At 38.1% G+C, this 16,469-nt stretch overlaps 1 protein-coding gene across 4 annotated transcripts in view; it reads left to right on the top strand.

The window, feature by feature from the left end:
* The window catches only part of EBF1 (EBF transcription factor 1), a 468,611-nt gene that overhangs the window by 319,953 nt on the left and 132,189 nt on the right, over positions 1-16,469 (top strand). For all 4 annotated transcript variants that reach the window (XM_082253142.1, XM_082253140.1, XM_082253141.1 and 1 more), the window contains exon 7: positions 12,555-12,636. In XM_082253142.1, coding sequence (XP_082109268.1) covers positions 12,555-12,636 — 82 coding nt within the window. The remainder of the gene's footprint in view (positions 1-12,554; positions 12,637-16,469) is intronic.

Genomic DNA, 16,469 nt, shown 5'->3' with positions numbered 1-16,469 from the left:
CTATGTGTAGCGCACTCCCGAACTCTGCACATGGAGCACCCCTGAACTCTGCACTCTGTGTATAACCCCACCAAACTCTGCATTCTGTACATAATGCACTCCTGGTTTTTAATGCCACTTTAAGACTTTCCCACTGTTTGATGCAGTTTGGAAGGTGTATGTGTTGGGGGGAGGGGGTTTTGGGGGTGGGGGGGTTCGTGGTTGAGTTCTATTTTTTGAGAAAAAAAGCCCTGTGCATAGGTATGACTTAACAAGACTGAAATATCTCCCATGTACCATCCCTAAACGCAAGATTAATACACTTTGAGGGGGCAGTTTGTTATTACCTGAAGCTTTGTGTTCTTGTATCTGTATATTTTATATTCACATTTTTAATATGCACAAATACATTTTCTACTTTTTATCATTTTTTTTGTCTCCTTTGCTGAGCCAATAAAGTCCGGTTTTGTTTTTTGTTGTAGGGTATCCATGTCCAATAATCATCTTTCTTCCTATAGTTATTTGGATGTGGCCTGTTAAAGTCTTCATTTTTAAAGTAAACCTGTCAAAAGAGAAACATGTAGACCACCATCACTGCCATTGTTGACCTCCTTCTGAAAGTGCTAGCTGCCAGTTGGCCATCCACGTCCTTTGTCTTCAGAATGCTCAGCGCTGCTAATCCCAAATTAGTATATATATAACATAAGATAGATAACGATAGATAGACAAATGTCCATATTGATAGATTTTTAGGAGTCATAAAGCTTCTCACTCATGTACTTTCTCCAGTATAATTGCCATAAAATATTTTATCCTGTCTACATTTAAAGGTGCCCTGTCTCCAACCAATGTCTACCCTGTCCCCCATCTCTTTCCCCTCCCGTCCGTTTTCTATCCAGCAGTAGCGGCAGCACCCACCAACAGACAAGCTCCCGTTAATTTATTGGCGGTATAGCAACTTATTAAAAGTGACGCGTGTGCAAGCAGGGCCAGCGTGGGTGATTAGGTTTTGGGCTACGAGCTGTTGACAAGTGCAGGTTAATGAATGACGGGGAGCGCACGCCGTCGTCTCTCCCCTCGTTACTCAGCATTAGCCGCATTAATAGCAGTAATTGGATAGATTCATCATTTCAAATGTTTTAATAAATGTTTGGACAGCACCTGATCGGCTCTGTCAGCCTCCCAGCGGCACGGGGAATGTGACATGGCTGCCAAGTAACCATTAATACAACGAGGAGACAGAGAGTCAGACGAAGTCTGACACTCCGAGCTGAGAATGAGACACCCTCATTGGGAAGGCTGGGAATATTGCTCAGTTTGATTTATTGCAAACATTTATATTAGCACCAGTGGATTCAGTCCATATATTTCTCACCCTGCAATTCATTAAACTTGTAGCTATGGTGGAAGGGTGAGATTATTTATTTCTGAAGTGTCACATTTTGCCAGGGATGTAATAATGTTATGTTTATCACTTATTTTACTTTATATATATATATATATATATATATATTTATATATTTAAGCTATTAACCCCCTCAGTGCTTATGTTTTTTTTTTTCATGGAGATTGGGAAAGGACAGCTCTGAGTCACCTGAAACAATCTGACAATAAAATTATGTATGATCGGGATGTGGAATTAAATATTTATCTTTAAATGCAAACTTTAGAATTAGCTAGTGTTTAAAAATTGGTGATCAGGGATTTAAGAAAAGTCTGACACTCTAAGCTGAGAATGAGATCCCCCTATCCATAGTGCTCATATGATCTATTGCAATTGTTTTGTATTAGCACTAGCTTTTGTTGAATTAATACAGTTATATTTAACGGTTTGTTCTGTTCTGCGAAGTTTGTGTGCAAGTTATATATGATCAAGATATATATATAGATATATGGAAGTATATGTGCACCTAAGTAGATGTAATTCTCCCCTAATGCAAAACTTTCCTGCAACTAACTCTTATACTCTATAGCCACCCACCCCTCCATCCTAAACCACAAGACCTCATAGAAAGAAATTGCAAAAAAAAAGGGGGGGGGGGTGTTTTAGACCTCTGCCTTGCAATTTAAGATGGGGGCTACCATCTAGTTGATGTGAAGGGCAAGGTCTGCTTTAAGCAGAGATCACATGAACAAAAACCTGGGGCTTTCTATTGAAAATATCTGTGTCCACTTCTAGACGCTACAGTGTGTTTAGCACTTGTCTTCTGGTATCTAGCTTACAATATTACTTGCCTAAAATGTCATTGGGATTGTAGAATATAATGTTCTTCCAGAGTTATCTCCTGGAAAAGTCACATAATATAATATTAATAAGTAATTGTGAGTGGGCTGTCTGGAAAACATGGGCAGTAATTTTTTGGTGGGAGCGCTAGTAATTGGTGATAACTCAACCGTTGACTTGATTTGTTCTACTGAATAATGAGAGATAAAACAGTAGCCAGACCCACAATCCCAACAAGTTATAGCGATATGAATAATTTAACGGTGAGTTTACATGTGAAAATGTTTCTACTTTGTGAATCATGTGCACTTCTCAGTTGTCCTTCTCCTCCCCCAACCTTTAGTGCTTCCTACTACCCTCTCTGTGAGATGTAGTTGGTAGTTGGAAAGAGCTGGTTGGAAGGCCTACAACTAATAATGTGTTGATGAACATGAATGAGGTTTGATTTATTCAGAGATGCCTGTTACAATCGTAGGCTTAAAGCTGAATATACACAGTAGGCCTTTACCTGGACAATTCAAAAACTTTCCTGGGTGGAGCTATGAGACACAATCCTAAATCCTAGATTTGATTTTGTTCACTCTTACTGTATGTGATTGTCCCCATAGTTCTTTTTTTTTCATTATTTAAATGAGTTGATTGGGGCAATGTCTTTCTTGCTATGGAAGGTTTATGTAGCAGTTAAGGAGAGATCACATGACTATTCTATAGCTTTTTAGACCTTGTAGTTTGGCAGTTAATAGCAGACAAACTGGTGAACATCAGAGAGCTGAAGTTTATTGGATGCAGTGTGTTGATTCCAATATATAGGAAACATAGCAGCAAATTATAGAAAGTGTAAATTGGATGCACTGGCCAACCAACTAGGAACTAACTTTTAGTTTTTTAACTGTGGCTGGTAGCTGTACCTGATATTAAAATAAGTTCCTAACTAATGTATGCATTAGCATTTCACGATTAACACCTGGAAAAGTAATGACTATAGCTAACCCTTTACCTAAACATAATCCTAAATAAACTTTAACCTAACCCATAAAATGTAACTAACCTATACTTTAACCCAAACATACCTCTAAACTTAAGCATAAAGTAAACCTGTATTCACTACAGATTTATTAAACTCTGCACTAGGAACCTTTGGGTATCTGCTACTACTTTTAGTAATGCCCTTCATTGTCCCAATCTGCCAAAGCAGCCTGCAAAAATGCCTGTTACTTCTTGGTATGCAGGACACAGATAATCCCCCTTGCCCTACCAGAGTTCAGTGCTAGGTGCTGCGTGACCCAACTCCAACTTCTTAGCGCTTCTGTGCAAATATGGACTGTTGGTATTGGCATAGGAATTTTTGGTCATATTGCTGGTGATGAAGAGAAAAGTGAAGTATCTGTTGAAAAGCTTGAGTGTTTGCTTACTAAACCTGTAGTCAGTGCAGTTTACTTTAACCTAACTCCTAATCTTATCCTAACTCCTAAACCTATTATATGAAAAGAATTCTATTAAACTACTATCAGGCTGATAATATACCTGAAATTCATGGTTCCCAAAAACTCTGCACCCAAAAATTCCATCTAATCTAAGAGAAATAATTCTTACAATGGTCCTAAATATGCAATAAGTAAGAGAAGAAATAACTACGACAGACAGAGCGATCAGTTAGATCTTTTTCATTTTCTTTTCTGCACCAGTAAATGATAAGTCAAATCTGATTGGATATGTAGGCTCTTCTTTCCTTTCCTCAACACCCAAGGCCACAATAAGGATAAAAATAGCATAGACATCCATCCCACTGCTTGTCACCAAGTGCTTGTAGTCAGATTTACAACTCTGATTTTGTATTTGAGTTCCCCGTTAAAGTTTTCAGATGAGGATTTAGAGAGGTTAACATAAGACACAGTCATAAGTATAGGTTAATCCTTGGGAATGAACACACATAAACTGCAAATGACATTAAACAACAGCTGCTCCCTTTTACACTAGCAGCGCAACACAACCAAAAAGTCTAAGGATGCCATGACTCTGAAAATTGCAGGGTCGGGTTTTGTGTTATATCTGGAATTGCAGTACTTGCTATTTCTATGTTCGATCTGACTGATCAAGAAATTTGCTTTGTTTCTGACAACTCTCTGTAAAACTACCCACCTATGTAATAGTTGTCAGTAACAGCGAGCAGCTGAAATTTTTTTTGATTACAAGCTATTTTTTACATTTGGAACATCTAAGCTGCACAGTTTTTATTTCTAATGCTGACCATAAACTCAGTCAATATATCTGTTTTTTGGCACCAGGAGTCTGATCTTGGTCGTTTTTGGTATGAAATGCAGGAGAACCAAAACTTACCCACAAGACATCCCCTTCATCTCCGGCCCAGGAGCTTAAACGAATCCGAAGGTCAACAAAAAACGAAAACATTTTAGCAAAAGTTTTACTTACTGTTTTTTTTTTTTTTTATCACTGGGATGAAATGCATAGCAATCTATGTTTTTATGTGCAGGTATTGAATATAGATTGTTTTATCTTAAGCAAAGATCTAATAAATGTAACTTCCGTTGGATCAGATTCGTTTTTGGAATGAGGCTACCAGTGCAAAAAAACTGGCTACTAACTACTAAACTATACTTTACACTAAACACCCCTTTACTCTAAAACATCCGCTACATTAACCTTGAACAACCAATTTATTCCATTAAATGGGTCCTTCACAAGAAGTCCTCCAAAACCATTAAACACATAACCCTTAACCTGTACCTATACACTGAAATGTCCCAACCTTAATGGAATTCCTTAAAGCCACATTAAACCCATAAACATATATTTTTTTTACACTGAAGCTTATTGGTTCTTTGATGTGGTGGTTGCATTAGTTTTTCTTTTTTTAGGCCTTTTAAATGTATTTTTACTTGGTGATCCAGCCAGTAAGTCTGTTTTTTTTTTAGATAGAGAGTTGAGACAAACCATTTACCACTAGCGGGGGGTGCTTCCAATGGTCAGATTTGATTAATTTTACATGTTGTTGTCACTACTTAGTGCCCTAAGTGTAATTTCTCTCTGCTGCTTCCTTCCTCTGTTATCTGCATGAATCACTTCTGAAAAGTTTTCTTGACACCAAAACAAAAATGGTGACAGGGGAGGGACCTCCAATAGATTGACAGCCTCAGCTCTGTTACCGTGTGCTGTGTAAGGGGGGTGTGCCCCTTCCCTCTAATCTGCTCCCAGAGGTCTTCTCACTTAAGTAGCTTCAGCTTTCTACTCCCTGCTTTTCAGAGCTGAGAGATCCTGTGCAAATTCTGCACTTTGAATGGATGTAAGATAAACAGATACAACTTATATAGGATTTGTTTCATCTCTGTGTATCGCCTGAGACCAGTCACTTTACTGGGAATAGTAAGGGCTTACAACCACTTTAAAAAATGTTAGCCCTCTGGGAGCAGCAGAGAGCTATTTACAAGAGCACAGGGGTGAGGAACCTGAGCAATCCTGCCTCCAAGATGAATACTGTTGCCATGGTTGGAACGAAGACACTTTTGATTTATTTTGACAGTTGTAGAAAATCACAGGTAGCTGCGGACTAAATTGGAAAATCAGTTTTAAAATCACTGAATGACAATAAATAGCAATTATAGACACTGTATCCATTTATACGATGGGTTCATTTTAAATATATAACCATGATACTTTTATCAAATATTTAGAAAGGCAGTTTGTGTCATAGATTATATGGGCCTTAAATCTCGCCTGAATGTGCAGAGATATCGCTAACTACCGCGGATGGCACACAAGGGGAACCGGGCTTTATCCGTTCTCTTGTGTTGTGAAAATCGGTTAAAGGCAGACAAAGCAATTAGGCAGAAGCGCATGATTGAATATTACAGCTTTCAGCAAGTAAATGAAGATAAGTTCTGTTAATTATGTGGCTTCTTCCCTGCGCTAATGTGATAATAAACTACTGGGCCTGTCACATTTCTAGCAAGGCAGTGACCCCTCACTCTGCAGGAACTGTGCACATGATGCAAATATACTGAACGTAGAGCATAAGTTGAATAGACAGAACCACTCCACTGACAGAGGGGAGAAGGCAGGGCAAAAGCTCAACCTATGCAAGATCGCCTATTACTGTATGTGAATAAAATGTATCCTTTTATACAAATGATTGTAATCTGATGTGCTCATCCATATGTGACAATCCTACATCCTTTAAAGTCCTATCCCTATGGGTGGGAGAGATACTTCTCCAAAAACCCCTCTCTTTTCTTTCTAAGCGCCTATCACTTCAAGTTTTATTTACCTATTTTCTGCTGCAGGATCATAATGATTTTATTGTCATATGATGAAAAATATTACTTGTAAAATACAGGTTTTTGGTGAGGGCATCTTTTAGTATTACGCTGTTAGTTAAAAACCAGGAAGTTTGATCACTTACGATAGCCATACATATACAGTATATGTATGTATGGCTAACTTCCACTAGATTCCTCCATCCACACTAAACAGCATGGATGGAGGAATCTCCCCTGCCAGTAATTGCATCGTGATTTCCAACTGTGGCGATTGCAACTGTGGCTGTCAGAATTCGCGAACAGTGACTGCACTCGATTGGCTCAAGTCACTGTTTGTCAGTGACTTGAGCCAATCAGACATTTTTACACTCAGGCCGTTCAACTTTTTAAATTAAATTCCACCACCCGCGGCTTGAATTTTGGCTGGTTGAGACAGAATTTGAGTCGTGTATGGCAGGGTTAACTGGTTTCTTGTAACTTTCAAAGTCTGCACTATCCATATCTCTGCAGCTGCGCCCATGTGTCTTAGCCATTGCAAATTGCAAATTACAAGTGTAACTAAAGATAAAACTTTTTTTTTTCATTTTGGATAGAGTAAGGGAGGGTTATAATCACCTGTCAGTTTTTTTTTGCAATCCGTCTATCAGTGCCCATCAGTGTCGCCTATTAGTGGCACCTATCAGTCCCCATCAGTACCACTTATCTAGTCTCATCAGTGCCCACCAGTGCCTCGTTATCAGTGAAGACTATTAATGCCACCTCATCAGTGCCGCCTAATCAGTGCCCATTAGTGCAGCCCCATCATTGCATATCAGTGAGGAAGAAAAGATACCTGTTTGCAAAACTTTATAACAATCTATGTAAAAAAACCAAGTAGTGATTAAATACCACCAAAATAAAGCTCTATGTGTGTGAACAAAATGATAAAAACTTAGTTAGTGTACAGTGTTGCATGACCGCGCAATTGTCATTCAAATTGCGACAGCACTAAAAGCTGAAAATTGGCCTTAGCAGGAAGGGGGTAAAAGTGTCCAGTAGGCAAGTGGTTGAATATGGTGCTTAGAGAATGCAGCATGAGGAAGCATGGCCGCTTCCTTGTCTGGTTTCAGGCTTCTCTTGGTGTTTCGGTGCATTCGCTGCATTGTTCATATAAGATCAACCATCTGCTATAATGTTGGCGCATCATGAGTTGATAGTTGCCATAATAACATTGCTACTCCCAAGTTTGCCCCTCTCTGTTAAAAAGAATGTGGTGGTGTGTATAAGAGGGGCTGGTCATACTGTATACTAAAGTCATCTTCTAGCAATTTCAATACATTTCAGTAGCGTTAACAATGGAATCCGATCACTGATAAGGTTATCTCTGTACTCTCTCCTCCATTCAGCAATCTCCATTTCTTAGATTCACAGCCCTGTGCAATGCTGCAAAGCCTGATTGGCTTGCATAACTGCCCCTCCCGCTCCCAGCTTGAACACAGATTTGAAGGCGATCACGTGAGGCTTCTACAAAAACAGATTGTAGCCTTATTGAAAAATTCTAGTTACTGATAAATTATTATTATTTATTACATAACAGAATTAATATATAAGACCAAACTTACACTAAGTGATATTTCAGTTTTTGGTGGAGTCTGAAAACCTGTGTCCAACCCATCTTGGAGTTTTGGGTGTTCTCACCCATCTTTGGGTGTTACCCCAGCACTGGGACCCTAAAGAAGTATAAGAAATGAGTTAGTGGTTTAGCTCTCCATAATGTAAATATGAGCTGTGGGAGAACTGGTCCTTCAACTTTAAATGGCATTTTTTCTCAGACAGTAGTACATACTAGATTAAAAAAAAAAAAAAAAAAATAAGCCATTAAAATGTTTATAGAAAAGAGTAATTCTACTGATGAGAGAAAGGTTTGTCAGTGTGAAGCTGGTCAAAGACAGTTTAAGGCTTCATGCCAACAAGCTTCACCTCACTCTGGGATAAACTGAGTATCTGGTGTCTGGATTTTGCGCGTTTGGTTGTGAGTGAGAGAGCGCTGACAGCCATGCCATCCGGCTGGGGAGGGTGACACCTCTCTTCCCGCTGGTTTTCTATGCCCGAGGTGAGTGCCAGGCCTTCTCGGCTCTCTAATTCTTGGCAGGGTGCATGATACTTGTCGTGTCACAACCCTGCAATTGTCACCAGGCTTGTAATGATACACTCTTGCACTAAACACACACTGCTTACTGCTACTGCGAGACAGCTACAATATGTTTAGCTAGCAGGCTGACCAATGCGTGTTAATAAATATTCCCAATGGAAAACTGTAATGAGGAAAATAAATAAAAGCATCAAAAGAATTTCTTTTTTTCATTTCTTTTATTTCCAGTGTATAAATGCAGCACTGATCATGAAAAACAAGTGATAGAAAATAAAAGTATACCAGACTGCTATTGGTAGTTTATACCAAAAAAAGGAGAAAATGACAGTGTATCATTCTCTAGAAGTGGCGCTGTGAAAAAAACAACAATTATTATCATTATAACATAAAGTAAAGTCCATATGATGTGAAACACCCAGTGCTGTTTTTTGTGTTATTAATGTGCCAAAGCTCTTTGACTCGTAAAATTGGTGACCCCTTTGACCAAGTCAACAACAATTATTATCATTATAACATAAAGTAAAGTCCATATGATGTGAAACACCCAGTGCTGTTTTTTGTGTTATTAATGTGCCAAAGCTCTTTGACTCGTAAAATTGGTGACCCCTTTGACCAAGTCGGAAGTGACGAAATGCATCGGGCATGGCTACAAGGAGACTAGAGGAAACACCGGGACGTGCATCAGGCAGCGTCCTGCGGTGGTGCTATAGAAGACCATAGAAATGTCTATGTAATCGATATGTACAAACACCTGAACTGCTTTTATATAATGTGAGCAGCTCTTTTATATGATTTTTAATAAAATTGGATGTTTTTTTGGTTACTATGCCATTGGAGTTTTTCCTTTTTGTTTCTGCAAGACGCTTGACCCAATACATTGTATTGCATGGAGCAAGGATCCTGACATCCATCTTGGTGTTGTTTAATCATAGCGAGTTTGTCAGCCATGAGAATGGAAGGCATAAGCAGCTGGTGAGTTCACATCCATGGGAGTGGAATCACTTTTTTTGCACATGAGACAGTGTTTGGAATTTTAAATTTGTAATAAGGAAGACTTCACGGATTTTACGAGTCAAAGAATTTTGGCACATTATTAACACAAATAACAGTACTGGGTGTTTCACATTAAATGGACTTTACTTTATGTTATAATGATAATAATTGTTGTTTTTTTACAGCGCTATTTGTAGAGAGTAATGCACTGTAATTTTCCCTTTTTTAGTATACATTTATGTTTTATGGTGGCAGCAGTGAGAATATATTCACGTATGGGTATTTACACCTAACTAAGTGGCACAGTATTAATTTCTTTTTATTTTCTAGCGGGGGGGGGGGGGTTTAATTATTATATTGGTAGTTTATATACTGTATATACAGGTGGATCTCATAAAATGAGGATATCATCAAAAAGTTAATTTATTTCAGTAATTCATATCAAAAATGAAATTCATATATTTTATATAGATGTGTTACACACAGAGTGATATATTTAAAGCATTTTGTTTCTTTTAATTTTGATGATTATGGCTTACAGCTAGTGAAAACCCAAAATTTAGTATCTCAGAAAAGCAGAATATTACATAGGACCAATTAAAAAAAAGATTTTTAATACAGAAATGTTGGCTTACTGAAAAGTATGTCCATGTACAGTATAGTATGCATTCAATACTTGTTTGGGGCTCCTTTTGCATGAATTACTGCATCATTGTGGCAAGTAGCATGGAGGTGATCAGCCTGTGGCACTGCTGAGGTTTTATGGAATCCCATGTTGCTGTGAAAGTGGCTTTCAGCTCATTTGCATTGCTGGGTCTGGTGTCTCTCATCTTCCTCTTGACAATACCCCACAGTTTCTCAATGGGGTTTAGGTCAGGCGAGTTTGTTGGCCAATCAAGCACAATGATGTCATGCTCATTGAACCAGGTATTGGTACTTTTGGCAGTGTGGGCAGGTGCCAAGTCCTGCTGGAAAATGAAATCAGCATCTCCTTAAAGCTAATCAGGAGAGGGAAGCATGAAGTAGGCAATCAGCCTGTGGCACTGCTGATGTGTCATGGAAGCCACAGTCATCACGGACTGTGGAAAATGTTCATTTGGAAATCAAGGTCTCAGAGTCTTGAGGAAAAGTGGAGAGGAACATAATCCAAGTTGCATGAGGTCCAGTGTGAATTTTCCACAGTCAGTGATGATTTAGGGGGCCATGTCATCTGCTGATGTTGGTCCACTGTGTTTTATCAAGTCCAAAGTCAGCGCAGCCCTCTACCAGGAAATTCTAGAGCATTTCATGCTTCCCTCTGCTGACCAGCTTTATGGAGATGCTGATTTCATTTTCCAGCAGGACTTGGCACCTGCCCGCGCTGCCAGTACCAATTCCGGGTTTAATGATCATGGTATCTCTGTACTTGATTGGCCAGCAAATTCGCCTGACCTAAACCCCATAGAGAATCTGTGGGGTATTGTCAAGAGGAAGATGAGAGACACCAGACCCAACAATGCAGACTATCTGAAGCGCGCTATCAAAGCAACCTGGGCTGCCATTACACCTCAGCACTGCCACAGGCTGATGGCCTCCATGCAATGCTGTATTGATGCAGTAATTCACGCAAAAGGAGCCCCAACCAAGTATTAAGTGCATACTATACTGTACATGGACATACTTTTCAGCCAACATTTCTGTATTTAAAATCCTTTTTTGTTATTGGTCCTATGTAATATTCTTATTTTCTGAGATAATACATTTGGGGTTTTCACTAGCTGTAAGCCATAATCATCAAAATTAAAAGAAAGAAATACTTGAAATATATCACTTTGTGTGTAACGCATCTATATAAAATATATGAGTTCCGCTTTTTGAATTGAATTACTGAAAAAAATGAACTTTTTGATGATATTCTAATTTCTAATTTTATAAGATGCACCTGTGTGTATATATATATATATATATATATATATATATAATATATATAGATGTATATATTTATATATAATACGTATATATATAGATAGATATATAGATAGATATAGATATATATCAATTCCACTTGCAATTTTCAAGAATCCTGGAAATCTTAGGTAGTTGGTGACTATGTAACTACGAAATGTAAATGCTGAGGCTTTTAGTTCTCTAAGAGCAGCTTTACATTTGTGTGTTGCCGTAATGCACAATAAAACATGTGTTTGATTGTAAATTACTGGCCTGCACTTTACATATGGTACTATGGGCACAGCAGTGCCATTTATTTAATATTGTAGCCACCAATGCACTTGTGCTATAAGGCACCAAAAAGTGTATACTGTACACTGTATACAGAAGCAGGTTGGAGCAGCAGATTTACATCATGCATTGAGGTGTGCTGCCAGCCCATTTAAATTAAATGGGCTGCCTGAATGCAGTGGGCCTCAATGCAGACATGCGCAAGTGCAAAGGGGCTCTAACAGCTGGAATGTCTAACTTATTTTAAAAATTTTCCTAGTTGTAAAAGGATCTTCAGGCAAAATTATACTTTAAGGATCTCAACATTATGTGTTATGTACATATATATATATATATATATATATATCTGTGTGTGTGGTGTGTGTGTGTGTGAGAGATGTTGGGGACATTAATACAAAGAGAGAGTCGGATACTTACGCTAGCAATGTTTAAAAACACATCTACGGTATATACACTTTTTTTCTAATTTAATTGTTTTCTTATTTTGTTGCCTATTTGATTTATTTAAGGTACCTATATAGCGCTAACATTTTACACAGCGCTTTACATTTTACACAGCGCTTTACATGAGTTAAAGATATGTAATATGCCTATATTGTAAATTTATATAAGCTATTCATTGATGCACACATTGTCTATAATGTCATATGTTAGGTTTGAATGCATGTGACACATTATATGCGTTGTTTGAATTAATAGTTTTCTCATCTCACCTTTTTCTCTTTTACATTTGCAGATTCTTCCTAAAGTTCTTCCTTAAGTGTAACCAAAACTGCCTGAAGAATGCTGGGAACCCTCGGGATATGCGAAGATTTCAGGTGAGTCTGGAACACCAGAATTGGAGTAGAATTTGTACACTTCAAAACTGACTCTAGTTTAGGCTCTGCAGGGGTGGAGCTTTAAAAAAGGGTGTATGCCCATGGTGTGGGAAAGTGGAGATTTTTTTTTTTTTTTTAGAAAAGGGGATTATCCTTTGAGCAGGAATTGGGAATGAATATTGCATAAAGCATAGTTTTTCTAAAAAAAAAAAAAACCCTACACACACACACACACACCTCTGCTGTACATTCAGCACCCGTCAGTACTTCTACTGTGTTTACTGTCACTGCTCAGATTTCTGTGTTCACTTGAAATAATTTGAGAAGTCTATAGACAAAATAAACTTCTAGATCATTATTAGGGTTAATTAGTAGTACCTCAACAATGAATTTTTCCTGCAGGCAGCTGCCGTCATTTATACATATACAATGTTCTGCTATGTAGTATACATACTAAAAGTCGCAACCTTGTATCTGAGTGACTGGTAAGAGTTACATTGGAACATAGTTGTGGATTTATTCCTGCATTCCCCAGTCCTGGAGCACTGACAAGATACTCCCTCATATCTTCCTGCACTGTTCCAGAAAATTCAACATATGTTGCCTAAGCTGTAGTTCTAGGCAGGGCTAGTGTTTACGCCTTGGTTATTGACAAGAAGTCTGCTGCCTGCCAATATATGTTTATGTATACTAGCCAGAATTTTCATTGATTGCATAACTTTCCACTATTTAGCTCCTGAAAGAAATGTGTTCATCATTTGGATGCCATTTAAACCCAACTCCTGTGTCATGCAATGCAAAACCCATACTGCCACAAGTGCCGTGTGCAGCACTGTAACCATAGCAACCAAACAGAAATTTTTGGTTCTTCTGAACTGCGTAAAAGGAGAAAATAGTTAAATATAGCAAGGTTTAAAGGAGACATGTGTCTATCAAGTTCAATCCCCATTCAGCTAAGAAAAAAACACATGTAAGCACACCTTGAGTCTTCGGACAACCTAGTTGATCCTGGTAAATTTGTTTTGCGAAGAAAAAATCCTCCCAACCCCTAAAGGCAGCTGAATAAATCCCTGGAATAATAGTCTGCTATGTATTTTTTTATAACAAGAGTCAGCTGAGAGCCTACAAAAGAAGACCTCTCAAAAATTGTTGAGTCCTTACTTCACAATCCCCAAGAGAATATTCAGCATTTTACACTTCCAGAATTTTCGGATGCCTATGCGCCCCACTTCACTCTGTGGTTCTGTTTTTTGGCTCCCTTGTCACTACAGGACACAGTAGTGATGAAGGGGCTGCCAGGAGGTACCACAACCCTTAGAGGGTAACCAGGCAGAGAAGTAAGGACTCATGATCTGCTGGTGAGTAAAGTATTAGCAGTCTTCTTTTTTGGGCTGCTTTTTACAGAATTGCTTGAAGTGATAAAGACCTTTTAAAGTGTAAAAATGTGGTTTGTTGTCAAAAGAGGAACTCTTCAGCAGCTGATTTGAGCAACCTTTTGCTATTTTTTTTGTTTTGCTGTCTATATAGCTGGAGAGACTTCCCTTTACTTTCAGTCTTGGAGACACAACAGTAACTGAGAGGAAATATCCTTATAATGATGAAAATTCTCATCTTACAAGGTTGTCATCAGAACATTTGTTCCCACTGGAACACTTCCCATTATCTCTTGCTCTCTTGACAAATCTAAAATTTGGGATTTCTCCACATTTCTCCACATTTTCTCTCCGGATGACAATGGTCAACAGGAAAAATAGAAGGGTGGATCCCCCAGAACCAGGCTGCAATAAAAACTTGGCTAACTGTTCCCCCCACTCCTTCTAGAAAAGCTAACTTTATATACACTTTAAAGTATAAGTAAGTATAAGTAAGTAAGTAAAGTATAAGTAAAGGCAATTTTTTTTTGTTTTGAATAAAGTGGAGAGGGATTAGAACACTTGTCAGTTTTAATTGCTGAAGGAGATTCGCCCACTCCTTTTGTACTGTTAACATTATAATTTAAAGTGAAAGTACATGAAATTCCCACATTTTGGGCTGTCCCCGGAAATGTAATAGAGGGGAAATCATCCAATGGGGACACTAGTTCTGGTGACCTGGGGGTCCCCATAGAATCCCCTTAATTTGAAGGGATTTCCTTTTACTTCCTGTTTGGACATGGGACAAACAGGAAATCTCTGAAATGGGACACAGATGGCTGAAAAAAATACCTGACAGGGGTTTTAACCGTCACTTGCTCAATCCAAAAAAAAAAAAAATGTTGCCTATAGTTCTACTTTAAGGCTAGGTTGCTCTAAAGAAAACATCCAGCCATTATCTGAAGCCTTCTTTATTTGTAGGTTATTGCTCACTGTAGCTCATCACACTGCCTTATTAAATAAGCCTGATGATAGAAACAAAAGCATGGTATAGAGGAATCATGTTTAAGTCATGTCTACAATACATTGTATAATAATGTTAACAATGTTAATAATTCAGGTTTAAGCGAGAGACATGCAAACCATTCCTTTACTTCTCGATGGCCAACTGTGCATCCAGAGCCGCTGCATGATAGCACAGGCTAAAAATAGAGCCATTTATCCAGCTTGCATCAAGCTGTTTCAAGCTTTTATGTTTTCGTCATTGCAAGATATGGAAACCATTGCTTTTCTAGGATAGACTAACTACAAACAAAATGGCTCGCCTCACTACATATTGAATGTAGCATGTATATTTTCTGTCTTTGCTAGGTTGAGGACTACAAAAAATACAAATGTATTTTTGTTTTATTTTTTTAATCAGGTAAATATAAATATTAAGCATATAAATATTTCGTAGTGACTATTTCCATCCAGAAAGTGGCTACTTCTGACATGTTATTTTATCATGGTTTACGTTTTTGGGGTTGTATTTGAGATGTGCAAAGAGAGATCACACAAATACTTATAAGTATAAAATGAAATTAAGTAATGACAGATACATATAACAAATGTAATATTATTAGAAAATATAACAGGAATACCTAACTAAAGATGCTGTTTCGCCACAGAGTCATGCTGGCGGGTAAATTGGCCATAGTATGGGAAGTAGGGACCTTGTATTGTAAGATCCTTAAGGACAGGGACAGATGTGAATGCACAATATATGTAAAGCACTGTGTAAAATTGTTGTTTCTATATAAATACCTGTATTATTAATAAAAAGTTAAAGGAGTGACTTAGACTCACAGGTCCTATGTCACAAAAGAGTGACTTGGGCTCTGTTGATAGTTTGCTGCATTCAGAGGCAGGTAAACGCTCCCTTTGGATATGGCAAAACCTTGTGGTATGGCTGTGTACGCACTGGTTGATTAGCTGTGGCTAAAACTCCATAGAAATGCCAACCCTGGATGCACAGGCTGCATCTAGGGTTGGTCGGAGACTCTATTCACATATAATCACTCAGATGAGCAGTTACATGCAAACAGCTGTGATACCAGCCATTGATTTCTACAGAGTAAAAATGTCACAGTTGTTGCATATGCAGGATGCGTTAAGTACCATCAGCAAAAATATAGCCAGCAAAAATTAGGCCTTACACCCACTTCCTTCCCTTTCACCCTTGCTCTGTTCTCACAGAGTCACATAGAGTTTTAATTAAAGAATAAATAAAAATTAGTCACAAAAAAAAAGCTCCTGCTGTGCTATCCCTCTGTAGAAAAGCCAGAATCTTTTTTACAGCAGTGACATGAATGTACCCTGTATTAAAAATGTATTTGTAAATTAAATAAATAATTTGTATAAATAACAAAGAAGAAGTTTAAAAATGTTAAAGTAAAAAGTAATAAGGACACAATTACTCCAAACCGCTACAGTGTCTCC

Source organism: Pelophylax lessonae (genome assembly GCF_965119305.1).
Source record: "Pelophylax lessonae genome assembly, chromosome: 4".
Lineage (NCBI taxonomy): Eukaryota > Metazoa > Chordata > Amphibia > Anura > Ranidae > Pelophylax > Pelophylax lessonae.
Note: the sequence above shows the minus strand (reverse complement) of the source record. Positions and strands in the feature narration are given on the sequence as shown.